The sequence below is a fragment of the Astyanax mexicanus genome, chromosome 22, assembly GCF_023375975.1.
Source record: "Astyanax mexicanus isolate ESR-SI-001 chromosome 22, AstMex3_surface, whole genome shotgun sequence".
In the NCBI taxonomy this organism is placed as follows: Eukaryota; Metazoa; Chordata; class Actinopteri; order Characiformes; family Acestrorhamphidae; genus Astyanax; species Astyanax mexicanus.
Genome location: NC_064429.1, coordinates 31,638,671 through 31,657,392, shown reverse-complemented (window position 1 = coordinate 31,657,392; position 18,722 = coordinate 31,638,671). Strand labels below are relative to the sequence as shown.

Here is an 18,722-nt window from a genome sequence, read left to right as displayed (position 1 = left end):
GATCCTGATACCCGAGTCTGTACAGTAGAGACCAGAGGAGGGAGAAAGACTGTTGAGACAGCCTACTCATTTAAATAACCCCGCCCCTGAGGGCTGCCTCGAGGTCACAGGCTGCAGAGCGGAGCGGAGCGGAGCTGACGGTCTGTTATTGGTCCCGCCCATAACCAGCCCTTTTACAATAACCACACCTTTTTTGAGTGGAGCTGAATAACGATTTAAAAAACGAATTCTGTGGGGATATAAAAATTTGACAATATAAGCAGAGGTTACACTAGCTGTTGCATTTAAATAAAGGAGGTAGAATTACAGTATATTAGAAAAAAACGTGATTGAAAGTTGTCTGTTTTGCCATTGAAACCTATGGTAATGGGTGGAGTTACACAGCTTTCTGAAACCGAACAGCAGGGGGCGCCCGACCTGTGGTGGCTTCACTTTTGAGAGACGATGCTCTGTCCAGCTATACACAGTCTATGGTTTAAATTAAGTAGTAATCTAAAAATCGAAAAAAAAATTGAGTGTTTTTCATTGGACAGCGGCGATATACACTGTACTATATATTTTTGTGGATACTCACCGATATCTCCTTGCCCATGCCGATCTGGGTGAGGTTGGGTTTCATGCCGCTGCCCACCTGCCATATGATCACCTCCGGCGGCTGGTTCTTAAACGGCCACTCCCGTGCATGCAGCTCGTACCAGATAGTGCTGGAACACACAGAACAGACACAGTTATTACAGTGTGTGAGTGTGTGTGTGTGTGTGTAATTCTGTATAAGTGTGTGTGTGTGTGTGTGTAAAGTATAGCACCCTCTAAGGCTTATTCAAGAGATTCAGGTCACAGAGCACAGCAGCATATGTCAGACCTTTATAATGTGCTGTGCTGTGCTGTGTGTGTGTGTGTGTGTGTGATGCCGCTCCAGTGGCCTGTCAGTGTGGCCGTCACGGTTAAGAGGCGTGCAGAATAATTGATTAAAGAAGCAGAAGAGGTTCTCCACTGCAGTAAAGGACTCTGGGAAGCTGAACCCCCCTTCACCATGTTTAACATCTAATTAGGCCTAATTAAAAATCAGGAAGTCAAGTGCTGGTACTGAACTAACAAGTCCTCTCCTGCTGTGGACCCTGGGGTTTCAAAGACACACCGTGGATTAAGGGGCAGGGGCTGAGGAGATACGAGGTTCGACGGGCAGAGGACTAAGAACCCACCTACCTGTTTTACTTTTATCTTATTTATTTTTAACTTTTATTTTAGTACTTATCTCAGTTCTTTATTTTCTTTTTATTTCTTTCCTTATTTTCTTTTTTTTAATTATTTATTTAATAGTTTTGTACTTGCTTTTTAACTTATTTAGATTTTATTTTATTATTATTATTATTATTATTATTATTATTATTATTATTATTATTATTATTGTTATTTTTACAATTTATATTATTATTTGTTTTTATTTTTTAGCACATTTATTTGTTTGTATTATTTTATTGTATTATGTAAAAAATAGTTTTAGCTTAATTTTAACAGTTTTGTTTGTTGTATTAATTTAATCTTCTTTTGATCTTAATGTCTTAATGACCAATTAAACCAAGTTTTATTATAATTATTATTTTTATTCTAATGTTATACATTAAATTTACAACTTAATGTAAATTTAAGTAACTTCAACTCGGTTTCAAGACTTAAATGTTACACAGAGTAAATAAGTGAACTGAACTTCAGTCAATCCTTTCTTTTAGTAAACTTTAATTCATTTCTGCAAACAATATTACCTAATTACAATTACTTAATTTATACAATATTACCTAATTACAATTACTTAATGTACACAATATTACCTAATTACAATTACTTAATTTATGCAATATTACCTAATTACAATTACTTAATTTATACAATATTACCTAATTACAATTACTTAATGTACACAATATTACCTAATTACAATTACTTAATTTATGCAATATAACCTTATTACAATTATTTAATGTATGCAATATTACCCAATTACAATTACTTCATTTATACAATATTATATTATATAATATTATATACTTGAGTAATATTGTATAAATGAAGTAATTGTAATTAGGTAATATTGTATGCAGAAATAAGTAAAGTTTACTAAAAGAAAGAATTGATTCAGTACAAATTAATGAATTAAAGTTTACTTCATTTCTGCATACAATATTACCTAATTACAATTACTTCATTTATACAATAATACTCAAGTAGTTGATTCATAAAATCTAATAATGATACATAATATATTATAATTCCTAAAATGTAAATGTATTACATGCCATCCATGTGTTGAGACAGGGAGAGTTGGTCTGTTTTCAAAATAAATCTGTGTTTTAACTAAAATTATATATAATATAATATTGTATAAATTAAGTAATTGTAATAAGGTAATATTGCATACATTAAGTAATTGTAATTAAGTAATATTGCATACATTAAGTAATTGTAATTAGGTAATATTGTGTGCATAAATTAAGGTAAAGTTTACTAAAAGAAAGGATTGACTGAAGTTCAGTTCACTTATTTACTCTGTGTAACATTTAAGTCTTGAAACCGAGTTGAAGTTACTTAAATTCATCTGAAATTAAATTTACTTAAAAAAAGCAAATGCAGAAAGTTGCGAAACTTTTTTAAAGTAAATTTTATGCATCATTTTTTGTATGAAGGAACACATAAGGTTGGTAACTCCGATGAACATATCCTGTGTAACAGAGGGAACTCTCATACTTCCTATCCTGGGATAGTCCTGATGAGTGCCAGTTCTATCATAACTTTTTTGATGGTCTTTTTGGTGACTGCACTTAAGGATACTTTTAAAGTCATTTTTATTCTTTATTTAGTTGAGTAGTTCTTGCTTCTCATAATATGGATTAGAACATTACTCAAACGCATCATTTTTTTCACTATGGACAATAGTGTCCAGTATACACAGTGCACAACACATAGCTACTGAATCAGCCGTCAGTGCCTCACGGTGAGTGACAGCAGAGCCGTGCGGCACAGTTATAAAAGAGATGGAGGAGAGAAAAGTGGAGAAGTAAGGAGCGCCGCGGGGTCACCTCCAGGTAATGTCACTTTGCTCCGACCAGCTGGGGAGCTTACATGAGCCTCCGCCCGGCTGCCACGGCGTGACAGAGCCACAGATCCTCCATATGGACGCAGCAGCTGAGAGAGCAATTGTGTTAGGAGGCAGCAGAGCAGCATCCCTGCGTCTCTCCGGCCATCCATCCATCCCTCCATCCTTTTATTCATCCGCCAGTGCACCCACACAGTGCGGCAGGGCAGCGGGGCAGGCCACACACACACACAAATACACACACACTTATATATATATATATATATATATATATATATATATATATATATATACAGCCACCCACACACACACAGATGCCACCTCTGGACACACCAGCAGTGTAGCAGCAGTGTAACTCCGGATTTAGGTTAAAGGGCTCATATCAGAAAACACAGAGTTTTTCCTCATTTTCTACAATATGAGTGTTTTCCCCTGAAAAAAAGCACCACATATGATTTAAACAGATGCAAATAAACATAAATAGCCTAAAAAGTAACAAGAATTTCTCATATTTAGGCAAGTAGGTTGTGTCCTGAGCTGAAGCTGAAGAGTAAAGTGCTTTCGCTTATGTACAGTAAGCTTAGATTTACACTAAGGCTAGGTGCAGCAGCAATAGCACTAAAGCCACCCAACAGCACTACACTGAGGAACCCTGAGTGTTCTGGTAAGCCAGGGCAATATCAGCTAGCGGTTTGTTCCACGTAGCTTGTTTTTTTTTTACATGATAAACACACGCAGACACAGGCTAATGGCTGAAGTGCTGCTGACAAGAGCTGCCCGTGCTTTAACTCAGCATGTTTCCTTAATATCTGATGATACATCCTGATCATTTTATCATTTACTACTGAAATTATAATTCTTAATGGTCATTTTACGTAACATTGGGCTCTCAAATTGCGTGTAATGAAGATCAAACAAGATCTGGCATCTGGTAACAATGATGCACCCCACATAACGGCACAGGACCTTCTGTATGCATGCAACAAAAAAAAAGTGCAGATCTTGGTGCTGACCATGGTAACTTCAGACCAAATTCATGGCTTGGCATTAAGGGCAGTCATCTGAATGGTCTGCTTTGTCATGCAGCCGTCTGCCAATGGTGCTGGCACTAAGAGGATGACTAACAGGTATAATCCTGTAGGTCACATGTGTCAAACACAAGGCCCGCGGGCCAAATGTGGCCCGCCACGTCTTTTTATGTGGCCCGCGAGAGCTTGTAAGATCTTAGTGTCTATAATAAATAAGTCAGAAGCGTTCTTTGACCAAAAAATACATTTCCCACAATGCTTGTCGATTGTATTACCCGCAAAGTTACGGCTTACTGCCACTACACGGCAGTGTAGTCATTGATGTGGAAACCCTGCCGGAGGGAAGGTGTAACTTCGCGGGTGGAATTGAGACATATAAATGTTTATCCCATAATGTCCAGAAAAAGAGAAGTTGATGCAGACGGACGGCTGTGCTTCAAGGCGAAAGACCGGTATGCCTTTTGTGTTACGAAGAGTGTTACTGACCAAAATAAACGCTTTTTAGGAGAGATATAAGTTCTGTGTAAATATTTATAAGACAATAGCTGACAAAATCTGTTTTAATGACGTTAATAAACATCACTGTGACAGCGCTAGTCGCAGTTTCACCGCAGCAAAGTACGAGGACGTGAATCACTTATCTAACCTGCCTTTACTGATTTCTGCCCTCAATAACCCTTTCAATAACCTCCAATAGCCTTTAATAGTCTTCAGTAGCCCAACAGTCTAACCTTGCCGCCGTGGTGTGTCCACTAAACTCCGTAGTTATAAACATCCTGAGGTTAGCAGCGCGATAACTGACCTGTTTATAATGTAATCCCAGCAGTGACTCATGCTCTAAACGGCTGCTGTTAGCTGATTGGGCTGAAAGATGAACTGTAGAGAGCTGTATTATTCGGTTACAAAAATCTTTATTTCATACACAGAAGAACTTAAAAATGTTAAAAACGCTCCAGACTGGCTGAGCTGAGCCCTGTAGCCCGTGGCTGGGCTGTAGCTCTGACTCAGTAAAGACTGCGGACTTGTGGTGCTGCTGCTGCAGCTCCCACTAGTGGTTGGATGAGGAACTGCTAAATCTGAGGAAATGCTATGTTCTTAACAGCTCACAATTTTTGATTTTATATTTATTAAGCCTTATTTCAGTTAATAATTTCAAAGTTAATATAACTTGATGTCATTTCTATTCACTTGAATAGTTTGGTTCTTGATTGATGGAGTTTTTGGATTTCATGACATGACAAATTAAAAGGATTTATGTTAATAGAGCAACAAGCAAACATTTTTTCCATGCAACTGTAATATTTGATTGAATAAATAATATATTGAGAGTTATTTAACATTAAGGAGTAATTACATTCATTTACATATATTACATTTGGTTACATTTTATTACATTTATAAGTTACATCTGGCCCTCGGAGGACAGCCAATATGCCAATGTGGCCCTCGGCCAAAATGAGTTTGACACCCCTGCTGTAGGTGGTATGATGGACCTGGGTGCAGGTGTCTCAATATTTTTGGTACTAGTAATACTAGATGTAAGATGCTTTCGTTTACCAAGATATGCTTGTTTGCAGTGCGCACTGGAGAAGAATGCAATAAGCACTTGATGGCTGATGAACTCTTGAACAGCCTGAGTGTGCAGCACTGAAATGGGCTTATTAGCCTGAGGAAAGAATTAGCCAGCTAATGAAATTTAGCTTTAACTTGGAAGCAGCTATTGGCATCTCCGATGGGACAGTTTATGAGGAAATTGAAGCTCAAAGCTCCAAGCCAGCGCCTCTGAGCGAGGTCCGTAATACAGAGTTGGGCAACAGGCTGGAGGTCCTCCTGATTCCACATTCTCCTCCTGCCTCGCTCGTTTAAACAGGGCGATACTGAGCCAAATTAATGATGAGTGGCAGGCTGAGGGTCAGTTCAGGGATGAAATAAAACTGCACTTCATTAACCAAAACCCATTCAGAGACCTTGCGTGATGCTTTCTCCTGCAACCACGTGGTGCGGTGAAATGAAATTGACCCCGGCCCCGTTGGTTTAATTGACTGCCTGGGGCTAACTGTTCATTAGCCATTAGCCTAGAAAAAAAAGGCACTGTGGGCACGGATAGACTGTTTATTATCCCAAATGAGGTCTTTATAGCAGACAAAATGTGTGTATAGAAGCCTTTTCATGTGCCAAAAGTTTTGGAACCGCTGTTTGTAACTGTATAAAGAAGTATTACATCAGAGAACGGCTTGCGAAAAAAAGCCCACACTTGTATAAGTTGTAAGGTGGTACCTAATGATCACAGTGGGTTGCAATTATTGTGACTGGCAGCATCTGTCTTAAACTGTCCATGCCACTAAAGACAAGCAACGTTCAATGCAGTAGGGAACCACATGCAAACATCACAGGTCAGGGCCGTGTTCTTTAGCTTCTATGGGAAACGGCAAAAGTCATGAGACACAATGCTAGTGTAAGAAAGCGGCATGTGCCACCAACCACCAGCAGAGGGCCTGGACTGCAGTGAGAGAAAGAGCTGGTGGATCTGGGCTAAAAAGCTTCCAAGTCCCAGAATCCCCAGCGGTAATCAGCACAGACCAGGCTCAGCTGTGAACCCAGCTTAAAAACCCCAGCCAAATCTTAGTTCTCTGTCGCACCTTTGTAGAGCAGTGACCGGTGACAGTGGGTAAAAAAGAAAAGAAAAAAAGAAAGAAAATAGATCCTAAAAGAAGCCCCAAAAAAGAAAAGATCTCAAAAGAAAACAAAACATGCTAACATTTTAAAAACATATTCGAAGATGTTTTAGCGTTGTTTTGTTGCACTGGGTGCCTTGACTTTGTGCAAGGCATCTTGAAATCTGAAGGTTTTCCAAAAGATTTCGGTCATTTTTGCTGGGTTTGCATCTTAGGTCATGGGTCTTGCAGCAGGACAATGACCCCAAACATACTTGAGAAAGAATCTTAATCCTATTGATTATCGGGGTTGATTGATTGATTATTTTTAGAAAAAGGGATTGATTTCAGTTATTTTTTTCCAAAGAGGGTGAAACCAAATATTAGTTTGAGCGAGTTTTGCAATAAATTTATATAAATTAGGCTTTTTTTTATTTTTTTGAGTTGTTCCAATACTCACATAGGAATTAAACGTGTTTAACCCTTGTGTGGTGTTCGGGTCTGTGGGACCCGCTTTCATTTTTCATCAAATGATACTAAAAATATTTTTTTTCTAACTCAAACTCATTGGCATTGGCTCATTTTTTGTGAAAAACATATATCAAAACACATTTTCGATAAACACACACTGTACACCCCCCCCCCCCCGCCCCCCCCCACACACACACACACATTTATATTACATACAGTCTGTTTGGCCAAGGGCTAATAAACATTGCTTCATTTGTAAATTTGAAACTAAACAAATTTTCTACTCATATCTTGAGTTAAATTCATTTTCTTTTACATTTTATTAAAAAACTAATAAAAAATAGTAGCACTTTTTGAAAGAAATGTAACGTAAGGTAAAGAGCAAATATTAACCATGTAAGCTGTTTATATTGCTTGAAATTTAGGTGAAGCGAGCATGTGTAAAGCATTTTAATGTAAAATTGCTTAATTTTGCTGAATTGAATACAAGTAACAAAGTAAACGAGTAACAAAAATATGAACACCACACAAGGGTTAACAAAACGTGTGTCACTGCAATCATTTTCCAGGGGAAATACTTAAGTATACTTAAATACTGAAAAATATCAGGGTCCTAAATGGTAGCGTTACAGGAGAAGGACAAAAAAACGTTGTACCTTTTAGCTATTTTGGAGCATTTCCATTGGTCAATTCAATGCATCATCAAGTGATAGTGGTGTAGTGTAGTGTTGTGTTTGAGTGGGTGGGTGAACTGTGTGAGGGGGTTTTAGGGTTTTAGGAAGACGTACCCGAAGGCGAAGACGTCAGACTGTTTGGAGAAGGGGAGCTGGTCCTCCGCCGTCTCTGGAGAGAGCTGACGGATAATCTCCGGGGCGAGGTGACACAACCAACCACTGGGAATCCGCAACTTATCCTCCCTCCTACTGCAGAGAGAGAGAGAAAAAAAAAAGAGAGAGAGAGAGAGAGAGAGAGAGAGAGGAAACAGAGAAATATGTGAATTTTAAGAAACTAGAACCAGAAGAACAAGCTAAAATCCTTGTTTAACCTTCCTGTTAAAAAATAAAAAATAAAAAAATTGCCAGTGTTTTCTCAAGGGATGGCAGCTTGGAAACGCCCAAACCTAAATAATTTGTGAGGTGTTATCTTGTGAGTAAGATTGAACACTAGGCACAGCATACGTCATAGGCGTAACTACCACCCACAGTGGACAGCTGTGATGTGCAGTGGGTGGTAAAAGTCAAGGAAGACAAGACCAGTTCCTGTCCCATGAGTTTTAGCATGTCAGTGTAGCGTAAATTATTCATTTTTTATTGCTGGTGATTGGGCTGGCGATTGGTCACAATGCTAATTGCTACCTTACACCCCTGCCAACAGTGTGTTTTTCAATGCCTTGGGAGCCTGCCTTGTTTAAACAGCAACAGAGCTAGGGGTTGGCGATATGGCCCTAAAATAATATCATGATATTTCACTCTTGGTAATATGACAAAAAAAAACACTGAATTAAAAATATATATATATATATTTCAAGAGTACAATACTGCAACAAAATGAAAATTTAATTTTATTACTGAATATGATATGATATGGCACTCCCCTAACTGAGATAATAAAAAATACAAGAATTTTATCAGATTTGTGACAGAAGTCAATGATCCAGAATATCATGATACTACTAATAATAATGCACTCCAAATATCTCCATATATCCAGGATTAAAGTAAAATAAATGATACTGTACAGATATAATCTGTCTCTAATAGATATACCATGGGAAATGAGAACAGTGTGAATTTTTCTTTTGCTAAAAACAGCAAAAAGAAGTAGTACCCTGATGTGATTTCACTGATGGGAGGTGTGTTCAAGTAAATTTTAGGGCATATTGCTCCTGTATCTTGGCAACAGAAAACAGAGGCGCTCCACTGAATGAATACAACCCAGGCAGACGTCAACAGTCAGACGTACATTGCTATATTGGCAAAATTAGAACTTGGACCCTATTTTAGCAATCTATTTTCATCACACCGATCAATTTTGTATCAAGCACCTGGATTTAGGGTGTGTCAGTGTGTCTTTGGTATCGTAGAGGCATAAAAAATACTCCTTGCGCAGCTCAAAATGCTCAAAAGGTATGAACTAATTCTTTTAACAATGGGTAATCATGGGTTTGGTTAATTTTAGGTGTAACGTAAAATAAACCAATCAGTGTGTCAGTGTCTTTTCCTTTAAGAGGCAGGTGAGCTCTGATTTGGCGCGTTTGAATCTTAATAGTGCTCATTTAATAAGGGAACAGCGATGTTATTTGATTCTATATTATGTTTATTGTTAAGTTAAAAGTCGGGTGTGGGCACTGGGAGCACCTATAGGAATAGACTTGACTGTTGACTGTTGTCAGGGTTTTAACCGGTCAGTGGCGCTCCTGTGTTTTCCACCACCAAAATAAATAAAAATCATGCCAGAAATTTACCTGAACTCACCTCACTTCCAGACCACCACACACGTCAGTGTAGATTTATTCCTAAACTACCTCACACCCCCTATTGATCACAACGTGCCTTGCGCAGTGTGTAAGACAGAACCCCATTGATTCAAACAATCAAACAAATGCACCAAAATGTCAGTGAAATGTGTGAATTCAGTAAAAAAAGCATTTTTTTTTCTTTCACACTTATTTAAAGACAGCATTTGAACCCCTGAGAGTGAAACGTAAGAGAGACGTAATCCCAGCCTTTCACTATTGTAGATTTACGATCACTCTCAACATCCAGACCCCCAAACACCCCAAGCCCACCTGTCTGCAGCAGCCTGAAGCAGCCTGACATTTCCATCCAGTACAGAATTGACTCCCAGTAAAGCTCGTCTGCTACACCCAGACAATGAGTCTGAATCTCTGGAGACATGTCTCCCTGCATTTAGCAGTTCTTGGTTTAACTGGTCCAGGTGAGTTTAGCCAATAAAACACATAACATATGGACAAACAGTCTCAAAAGCAGATCCCCTTATTTCTGCTGTAGACTGAAAACATTTGGATTTGATATATTAAAAGATAAGAAAGAGACGGAAGTTTAACATTTCTTGTTTTTATTTCCAGGTATTTATATCTGGATCTAATCCACAGGTGTAAAATGGACTTTTGTTTTAGTAAAACATGATAAATCCAGAAATTTTAACAGTTTGTCCAAACACCCTTCAGACTGGGTGATACAGGGCATAATTTGCCCTGATAAATCGATTTTTCCACCGTTATCCAGCTCAAAGTAGCTCCACACCTCCTTGCTCGAAGCTGGAGAGCCCTGACATTTAAAACGAGGCACTAATTACTTATTTAAAAAAAGCTTATTTAAAAAAAACACTGTTTACATCCCATAATGCTAGCTTCAGCTCCGAGCGCCGCCATCACTGTACTGATAATGACATATATGTATACATAGCCAGGCTGCTACGCCAGGAGGCAGGCTATGCCGAGTCTATGTATATATATATATATGTCTATGTCATTATCAGTACAGTGATGGCGGTGCTCGGAGCTGAAGCTCGCATTATGGGATGTAAACAGTGTTTTTTTTTTAAATAAGCTTCTTGTGCACTTTTTTTAAGTTATTAATGCCTAGTTTTAAAGCTTGTCAGGGCTCTCCGGATTCGAGAAAGGAGGTGTGGAGCTACTTTGAGCTGAATAACGGTGGAAAAATTAATTTATCACAGCAAATTATGCCCCGTGTCGCCCAGTCTGAAGGGTGTTTTTGGACAAACACCCTGAAGGGTGTTTTTGTTAAAATCTCTGGATCTCAGAACGCTGTGGGAGAGCGGAGGTGTGCTATTCATCAAAGGTAAGAACTTTTATCATGTTTTACTAAAACAAAAAAGTCAATTTTACACTGGAGTTCTCCTTTAAGTAAGAGTAATTGAAATACAGGTCCATATCAGGTGACCCCAACCCCACCAGCATAAGCTTTTTTCCTGTAATATTAATCAGATTAATTGAATATTGTTGAAATGCCAGGGTAAACGTTATTAGCACGGCTCCAGCTTCAGTCCTATAGATTTTATTATTTTATTATAACTCTGTCAGAACATGTATGCTCACGCCCGGACTAATACGTTTCTAATTCCCACAATGCTCCTCTTCTTCCCTCACGGATCTCCTAATAGCTGCTAATTGGACCAGGTTGAGCAGAACTGCAGCACTTAATGGATTTGAAAGCCTTGTTCAACAAATGGTGGAAACGTACAATCTCAAAAACGAGAAAACGTCTGTTTTCCTCACGCTAATGCTTCCGCCACAAACAAACACGTTTATTGGTAATCAGACGACAGGATGAGAGCGAGGGAATGCCGCGTCTCTCGGCTGAGGATGTTGATTTACCGACTTCTCTGCCAGTGTAAACATTTTCAATATGAGACGCAAGAGGAGCGCAAACATGAACAGGCAAAGCTCCAAATAACAGCAATATAACTGGCGGTGCCAATCCAATCGTCTAGAGCACCAACATATATCTCCCACCCGCCTCTACACTGATCCTCAGTCATAATGCAGTCAGAAACAGATAATGAGAGAATAAATTCAACAAAAGTTTGTACAAAAAAGGTGCGAAAAATGTATTGAAATGTTTAAATACAAAGTTTCTTAAAGAAAGATCTGAAGGGGTTTGTGTATTTCTCCCTCTACATCCCATAATATCACTAAACCATTCAAGGGATCAGGACAAAACTTTATGTTCACCATGACCAGAAGCTCCGCCCACTTCTCCACAACTATACAGTTACTATTTTATTCACTAATACAACTTACAACTTTACTACTGTACACAACACAAGCCTTATGTTCACCATGACCAGAAGGAGCTCCGCCCACTTCTCTACTATTATAAAGAGTTACTAATATATTCACTAATACCACTTACAACTTTACTACTGTACACAACACAAGCCTTATGTTCACCATGTCCAAAAGCTCCGCCCACTTCTCCACTACAATACAGAGTTACTATTTCATTCACTAATACCACTTACTTTTACCTTTACTGTACACAACACAAGCCTTATGTTCACCATGATACAGAAGCTCCGCCCACTTCTCTACTACAATACAGAGTTACTATTTTATTCACTAATACCACTTACAACTTTACTACTGTACACAACACAAGCCTTATGTTCACCATGATACAGAAGGAGCTCCGCCCACTTCTCTACTACAATACAGAGTTACTATTTTATTCACTAATACCACTTACAACTTTACTACTGTACACAACACAAGCCTTATGATCACCATGATACAGAAGCTCCGCCCACTTCTCCACTACAATACAGAGTTACTATATTCACTAATACCACTTACAACTTTACTACTGTACACAACACAAGCCTTATGTTCACCATGACCAGAAGGAGCTCCGCCCACTTCTCTACTACTATAAAGAGTTACTAATATATTCACTAATACCACTTACAACTTTACTACTGTACACAACACAAGCCTTATGTTCAGCATGTTCATCTAGAAGCTCCGCCCACTTCTCTACTACAATACAGAGTTACTATTCTATTCACTAATACCACTTACTTTTACCTTTACTGTACACAACACAAGCCTTGTGTTCACCATGATACAGAAGCTCCGCCCACTTCTCTACTACAATACAGAGTTACTATTTTATTCACTAATACCACTTACAACTTTACTACTGTACACAACACAAGCCTTATATTCACCATGATACAGAAGCTCCGCCCACTTCTCTACAATACAGAGTTACTATATTCACTACTACCACTTACAACTTTACTACTGTACACAACACAAGCCTTATGTTCACCATCATACAGATACAGAGTTACAGTACAAAGTTACTACATTCACTTAAACATCAGAAACTCTTTTTGTATGCTCTGCTCAAAAGCAGCTGCAAAGTAAAAGAATATAAAGGTGAATCACTTTACATTTAATAAAACTTTTTTTTTATATATGAAAAAATCACAGGCATCCTCGTCTCTTCTGAAACTTGGTTACATGTGTCCTTGCCTAAATCAAAAGCAGTAATTTGAAAGAGTTCCTGTCTACTTTAGACCTCTCTTCCATTAACTGTGTGCTTCATATTCATATATAAAGATTCTCTATCTATTACAGCAGCTGCAGGAATGATGGAAGAGACCCTCATGAACTCATATGAGCTGAAACGTGGACAGTGGAGCGGTTAGTGGACGAGTAGAAGGTCTAAATTGTGCTCTCTCTCTCTCTCTCTCTCTCTCTCTCTCTCTCTCTCTCTTCTGTCCGTTGCTTCGGTACACTCTGCTACGTTTCGCTCCAACACTCAGCTTGATGTTCATCATGTAATAATAATGATTTGAAAGTTTTCTTTTCCAAATTAGTGTTAAAAGCACTGGTGGGAAGTCTTTTGGCTCAGTGCTGGTTTAAACAGCTGAAAGGTTTGAGTGCTGGTGAGAGCAGACCTCACAACGCGAGGATAAAACACGTCCATTTGGCTTCATTCCCGGTTCCCGGTCTCCACTTGTGTCTTTCGTTCCTTCAGCTGTGTTAATTCTCAGAGTGGAAATGAACACGGTGAGATCTAAACAGCTTTCTGTTTAATGTGCTACCAAAAAAAAAACATCCTCCATTTTTAAATACATTAGCAAAGGGTCATTCAATGTTTGGCAGACAGTTCGTTTTGTCTTTAACCCTAGCCTGGATGTCCAAATTATTTTTTTTCCCTTTTTCTCCAAATTTAGCAAAGGCCAATTGAGTTTGTACCTTTATACCTCAGCTCACAGACGTCTTGTGCTGATCAACATCACCCTAGGAGTGATAAGGGGAAAGAGCACCATCTACTCTACTGTAGCCACCCAGAGAGAGCTAGGCCAATTGTTCTCTGACAGCTGATGGCAAGCTGCATGACCAGGATTCGAGCCAGCGATTTCCCGAATATAGTGGATTTTTTTTTATTATTGTGGGACCATTCGATGCCCCAAATGACAAGTTTGGACAGATATTTTACATTATACAGGATCTCTTACTAGAAAAAAAAACTATACAATGGTGATCTAACTATAGAGACAACCTGTGGCTGAAGGGTTAAATCTGTTAAGCTATGTCACCAGCCATAAAAATTAATATGAAAAGTATGTAAATTTAAAGCCAACCATTGTTTTTCTGGTAAAATTCTACACCAGAATGATGTGCCACTCATAAACCTTTGCTTTAAAATATCTTTAATTGAATCCAAGATGGCCGACATGTCTGTGATATAATCCAACAAAACTTTAAGAATTTAATAATGCACTGAATTGTGGTCTCTCAATGTGAGATGGTGTGGTATGACAAAACCACAACTACGTTTGGTCAATCCAAGTCATAATATAATCATAATCATAATTATAATGTTCACCTAAACCAACAAGATCAACTGAAGTACAGTATGTTAAAAAAAATAAAAAAATAAACTTGGCTTTCAGAAATTACCCAATTATTTTCACTTGTTTATCTCACTAAACTAAATTAAAACTAAAACTAATAGATTTATTCGGTTAATTTTATAGTCTTAGTGGGTCATAGTGGGGAAAGACATTATGCAAAAAGACATGCCAGGAGCCAATGGGAAAAGATTGAGATTTACTCAACAATGTTGCACTGGCCAAACAAAAAATTATGATGCTAAATTGAATAAATCTGGGTCATACGTGCATATTTTCTTTATGTCATAGTAACAACTGTTTTTAAACTTTGGAAATTGATTGTCTCACTTCTAAATTGTCTTGCCATGAGCACAATGGCCAAGATATCACCTCACCTAACTTATAATATAGGTGTGGGCGTAACCTCTGTGCATATTCTGCGTATATTCCACACCTTTACATAAACCACTCCTAAAAATCTGTGTTTTTCCTTGTTCCACCTGCCAGTGGTTCTATTGTTATGGCCAAAAAGTTACTTAAATGAAAGCTAACTGCAGAACACGAGATCTGTCCATAATCCATTCTTTCAGTGTTTTTCCTTTAAAGCTCCTTTAGATAGTATGTTGTTTGCTTTTTTACAGGACACCACAGGCAAAAAACACACACACACACACACACACATCAAAAAGCTGCAGGACCGGCACGTTGCTGGATCACGGCATGGGCCGCGGCGGAGGAAGAAAAGCAGCTTTCATGTGAGCGTTGGAGGAGCCGGAGAGGAATGCGCTGGAACAGGAGCAGGAAATGAATCTTAAATGGTAGGAAACAGCCTGAAATCCCAACTAACCACTTACTAACTGCTGCTGCTGCTGCTGCTGACTGATCTGAATGCAGCTTCACGCCACGCTCTGCTGCGTGGTGAAGGTGTGGGAGTGCGGTAAAACAGCTCCGGCCCTGAGCACCGAGTTCCAACTGTAGTCGATAAGCCAGGACGTGATTTGTGACAATAATAAACTGTTATGTGAGGAATATAGAGCTCTGATTTTGCTATTTATATGTATATGTTTGAGTAAAATGAACATTGTATATTACTCTTTAAACTACCAACAACATTTCTGATAAACTCCAAATATAAATATATTGTCATTTAGAGCATTTATTTGCAGAAAAAATGAGAAATGTCTAAAATAACAAAAAAAAGATGCAGAGCTTTCAGACCTCAAATAATGCAAAGAAAACAAGCTCATATTCATTTTAAGAGTTTTAAGAGTTCAGAAATCAATATTTGTTGAAATAACCCTGGTTTTTAATGTTCTCCTCCACCAGTCTTACACACTGCTTTTGAATAACTTTATGCTGCTTTACTCCTGGTGCAAAAAATCAAGCAGTTCAGTTTGGTTTGATGGTTTGTGATCATCCATCTTCCTCTTGATTATATTCCAGAGGCTTTTTAATTTGGTAAAGTCAAAGAAACTCATCATTTTTAAGTGATCTCTTATTTTTATCCAGAGCTGTATATGTAAGTATATTGTAGATTTCTAAAACTTTGCTATCTTACGCCCCATCAACAGTCTATTTTCACACCTTGTGCCCAAACGCTGTTAAAATAGCATCATAGAGTTTAGGAATAAATCCACACTGATGATATGAGGCGTGGTGGTCTGGAAGTGAGGTGTGTTCAGGTTAATATCTGGCGTGTTTCTATATACGAAGAGTTTGATTCCAAAACGCGATAAACGCCATTTTTTAAAAAAAAATGAGTTAGAGCCAGAATCAGAATGTTATGTGACCACTCTTGAAAAGCCAATATTCAATTTTCATCAAAACGCCACACCCGCCGTGTAATACTGCCCTGCTTTCTCTCTTTCCTTCCAAAACGCGACAAACGCCAGTCTTGATTTCCCGCAGAACGCCACATCTCCACTCATCCAATCACAGGGCAGCATTCCACGAGCTATAGAATGTAAACACGCGCCCTGTTGAGCGTGCCGGTATTTCGTGTAGCCTACTTTCACTTTCGTTTTTCACTCTCAAAGTCCGCGAAAATGAGCGGTTTTGATGGTATAGAGGAGCCTGTTCGTGAAGCAGTTATTGAAAAAAGAGAAAGCCATCAAAAGAGTCTCATGTACGTGAAAAGGTAAAGAAAATGAGGCATTCAGGAGGGGGGAAATGCCGGCTGTCATCTGCAGTTCACACACACACACACACACTATACTACACCACACTACACTACATTACACTACAGCACATTAATGTAACGTGATTGATTTTGGGGATTTTATAGTGTTAATGTCTTGTTCTTTAATGAAATTTTGCACTTTTTCGAAAAGAAATGTTTTGAAATTTGTGTTTTTAGGCCCAATGGTTAAACTATTATATTCAGATGTACAATTTACTGTTATTTATTATTGTATTTTGCACATTATTAGTAAAAAAAAAATTCTATTGATGCCAAAGGATATATAAGACATTTTGAAAAAAAAAAAACTAGGCATGGATTTATTGCGTTTTGCGAAAAAACGAATTATTTTTAAAAATAAATCTTTAAATATTAAAATCTTGATTTGATTTTTTTGTGTTATTTTAACCTTAGTATGGTATTTGATAGTTTGAAACAGAAAACAGTGGTTTTCAGCCTACCACTTTCTCGCTAAAGAAAACCCTTTTTTACTCAAATTGATAAAAATGGATTTATAGCGTTTTGGAACCAAACTCTTCATATATATATATATATATATATATATATATATATATATATATATATATATATATATATATATATATATTAGTGGTGAAAACAAAAAAAAACAGGAGCGCCACTGACTGATTAAAACCCTGACAACAATCAATCTTCAGAGTCTATTCCTATAGGTGCACCCAGCGCTCTGCATACACCCCCACTCATTAAACATACACATGGTCAAACATCAAAAACGTTATGATTAAACTGGCTCTCATCAGGACCACCCCAGTAAAGGAAGAGCAAGAGTTACCTCTGTTGCACAGAATAAGTTCATCAGAGTTACCTTGTGAATGAGGTTGAATACTGGCAAGCGTAGGCTATAAAAAAAAATCATAAACTGTAATACACAGTTGTTTTCTTAAACTTAACTTCCAGTTTGGTCAAAGTAACTCTCTCTACAACAACCTTTCGGTGTATAAAGGTAGAAATAAATTGTGTATTTATGTGTAAAACCTCCTCACCAGTCTGCACCTGCTTCCTCCAGCCAACAAACAGCCGGTCGCCCACCTTTTCCTTCGCCAACTGGGTCAAAACCCAGATTTCCTGCTTCCATCAAAGCAACATGCCTCAAACACTACCACACAATCACACACTCTAGAGCTGGGCAAAGCATTGATATTTATATGGGTGGAGTTTCCATAATCACCTTGTGTCCATGTGGGTTTCCTGACAGTCCAAAAACTCCCAAAGTAAAATCAGGTAAACTGAATGCTCTAAATTTTTAGTGTTTGCTGTGTCTCCCAGGTGGCTTGTGGCAAACTTTAAACGAGACCTTTTATGGATATCTTTGAGAAATGGCTTTCTTCCTGCCACTCTTCCATAAAGACCAGATTTGTGGAGTGCACAACTTATAGTTGTCCTGTCGACAGATTCTTCCACCTCAGCTGTAGATCTCTGTAGTTCATCCCGAGTGATCATGGGCCTTATGGCTGCATCTCTGATCAGTTTTTTCAGAAATATATTTGAAGTCACGGGCCACAGACTCTGTAATAAAACAAATAATGAAATATACCACTTTAAATATTACTTTTTCCTGATTATTTCATTTACACACCATTTTACTTGACTTACTATCTTTATCTTTGACAGTGTTGTGTAAACTAAGATTTTTCAAATTGATGTTTAATTTCATAATGTCTCTTAATATTAAACTCCTTAATTACGGCAACTTTTAGACTCTTTGGCCCGTTTTTCTGCGCTAGAAATGCTCACCCTCTCTGCTTTTAGACTCTTTGGCCCGTTTTTCTGCGCTAGAAATGCGCACACTCTCCGCTTTTAGACTCTTTGGCCCGTTTTTCTGAGCTAGAAATGCGCACACTCTCCGCTTTTAGACTCTTTGGCCC

At 38.1% G+C, this 18,722-nt stretch overlaps 1 protein-coding gene across 3 annotated transcripts in view; it reads right to left on the bottom strand.

The window, feature by feature from the left end:
* The window catches only part of ksr2 (kinase suppressor of ras 2), a 183,530-nt gene that overhangs the window by 20,260 nt on the left and 144,548 nt on the right, over positions 1 to 18,722 (bottom strand). For all 3 annotated transcript variants that reach the window (XM_049470691.1, XM_022667280.2, XM_049470692.1), the window contains 2 exons: positions 8,033 to 8,167; positions 575 to 704 (listed from right to left, as the gene is read on the bottom strand). In XM_049470691.1, the coding sequence (XP_049326648.1) occupies positions 575 to 704; positions 8,033 to 8,167 (265 nt within the window). The remainder of the gene's footprint in view (positions 1 to 574; positions 705 to 8,032; positions 8,168 to 18,722) is intronic.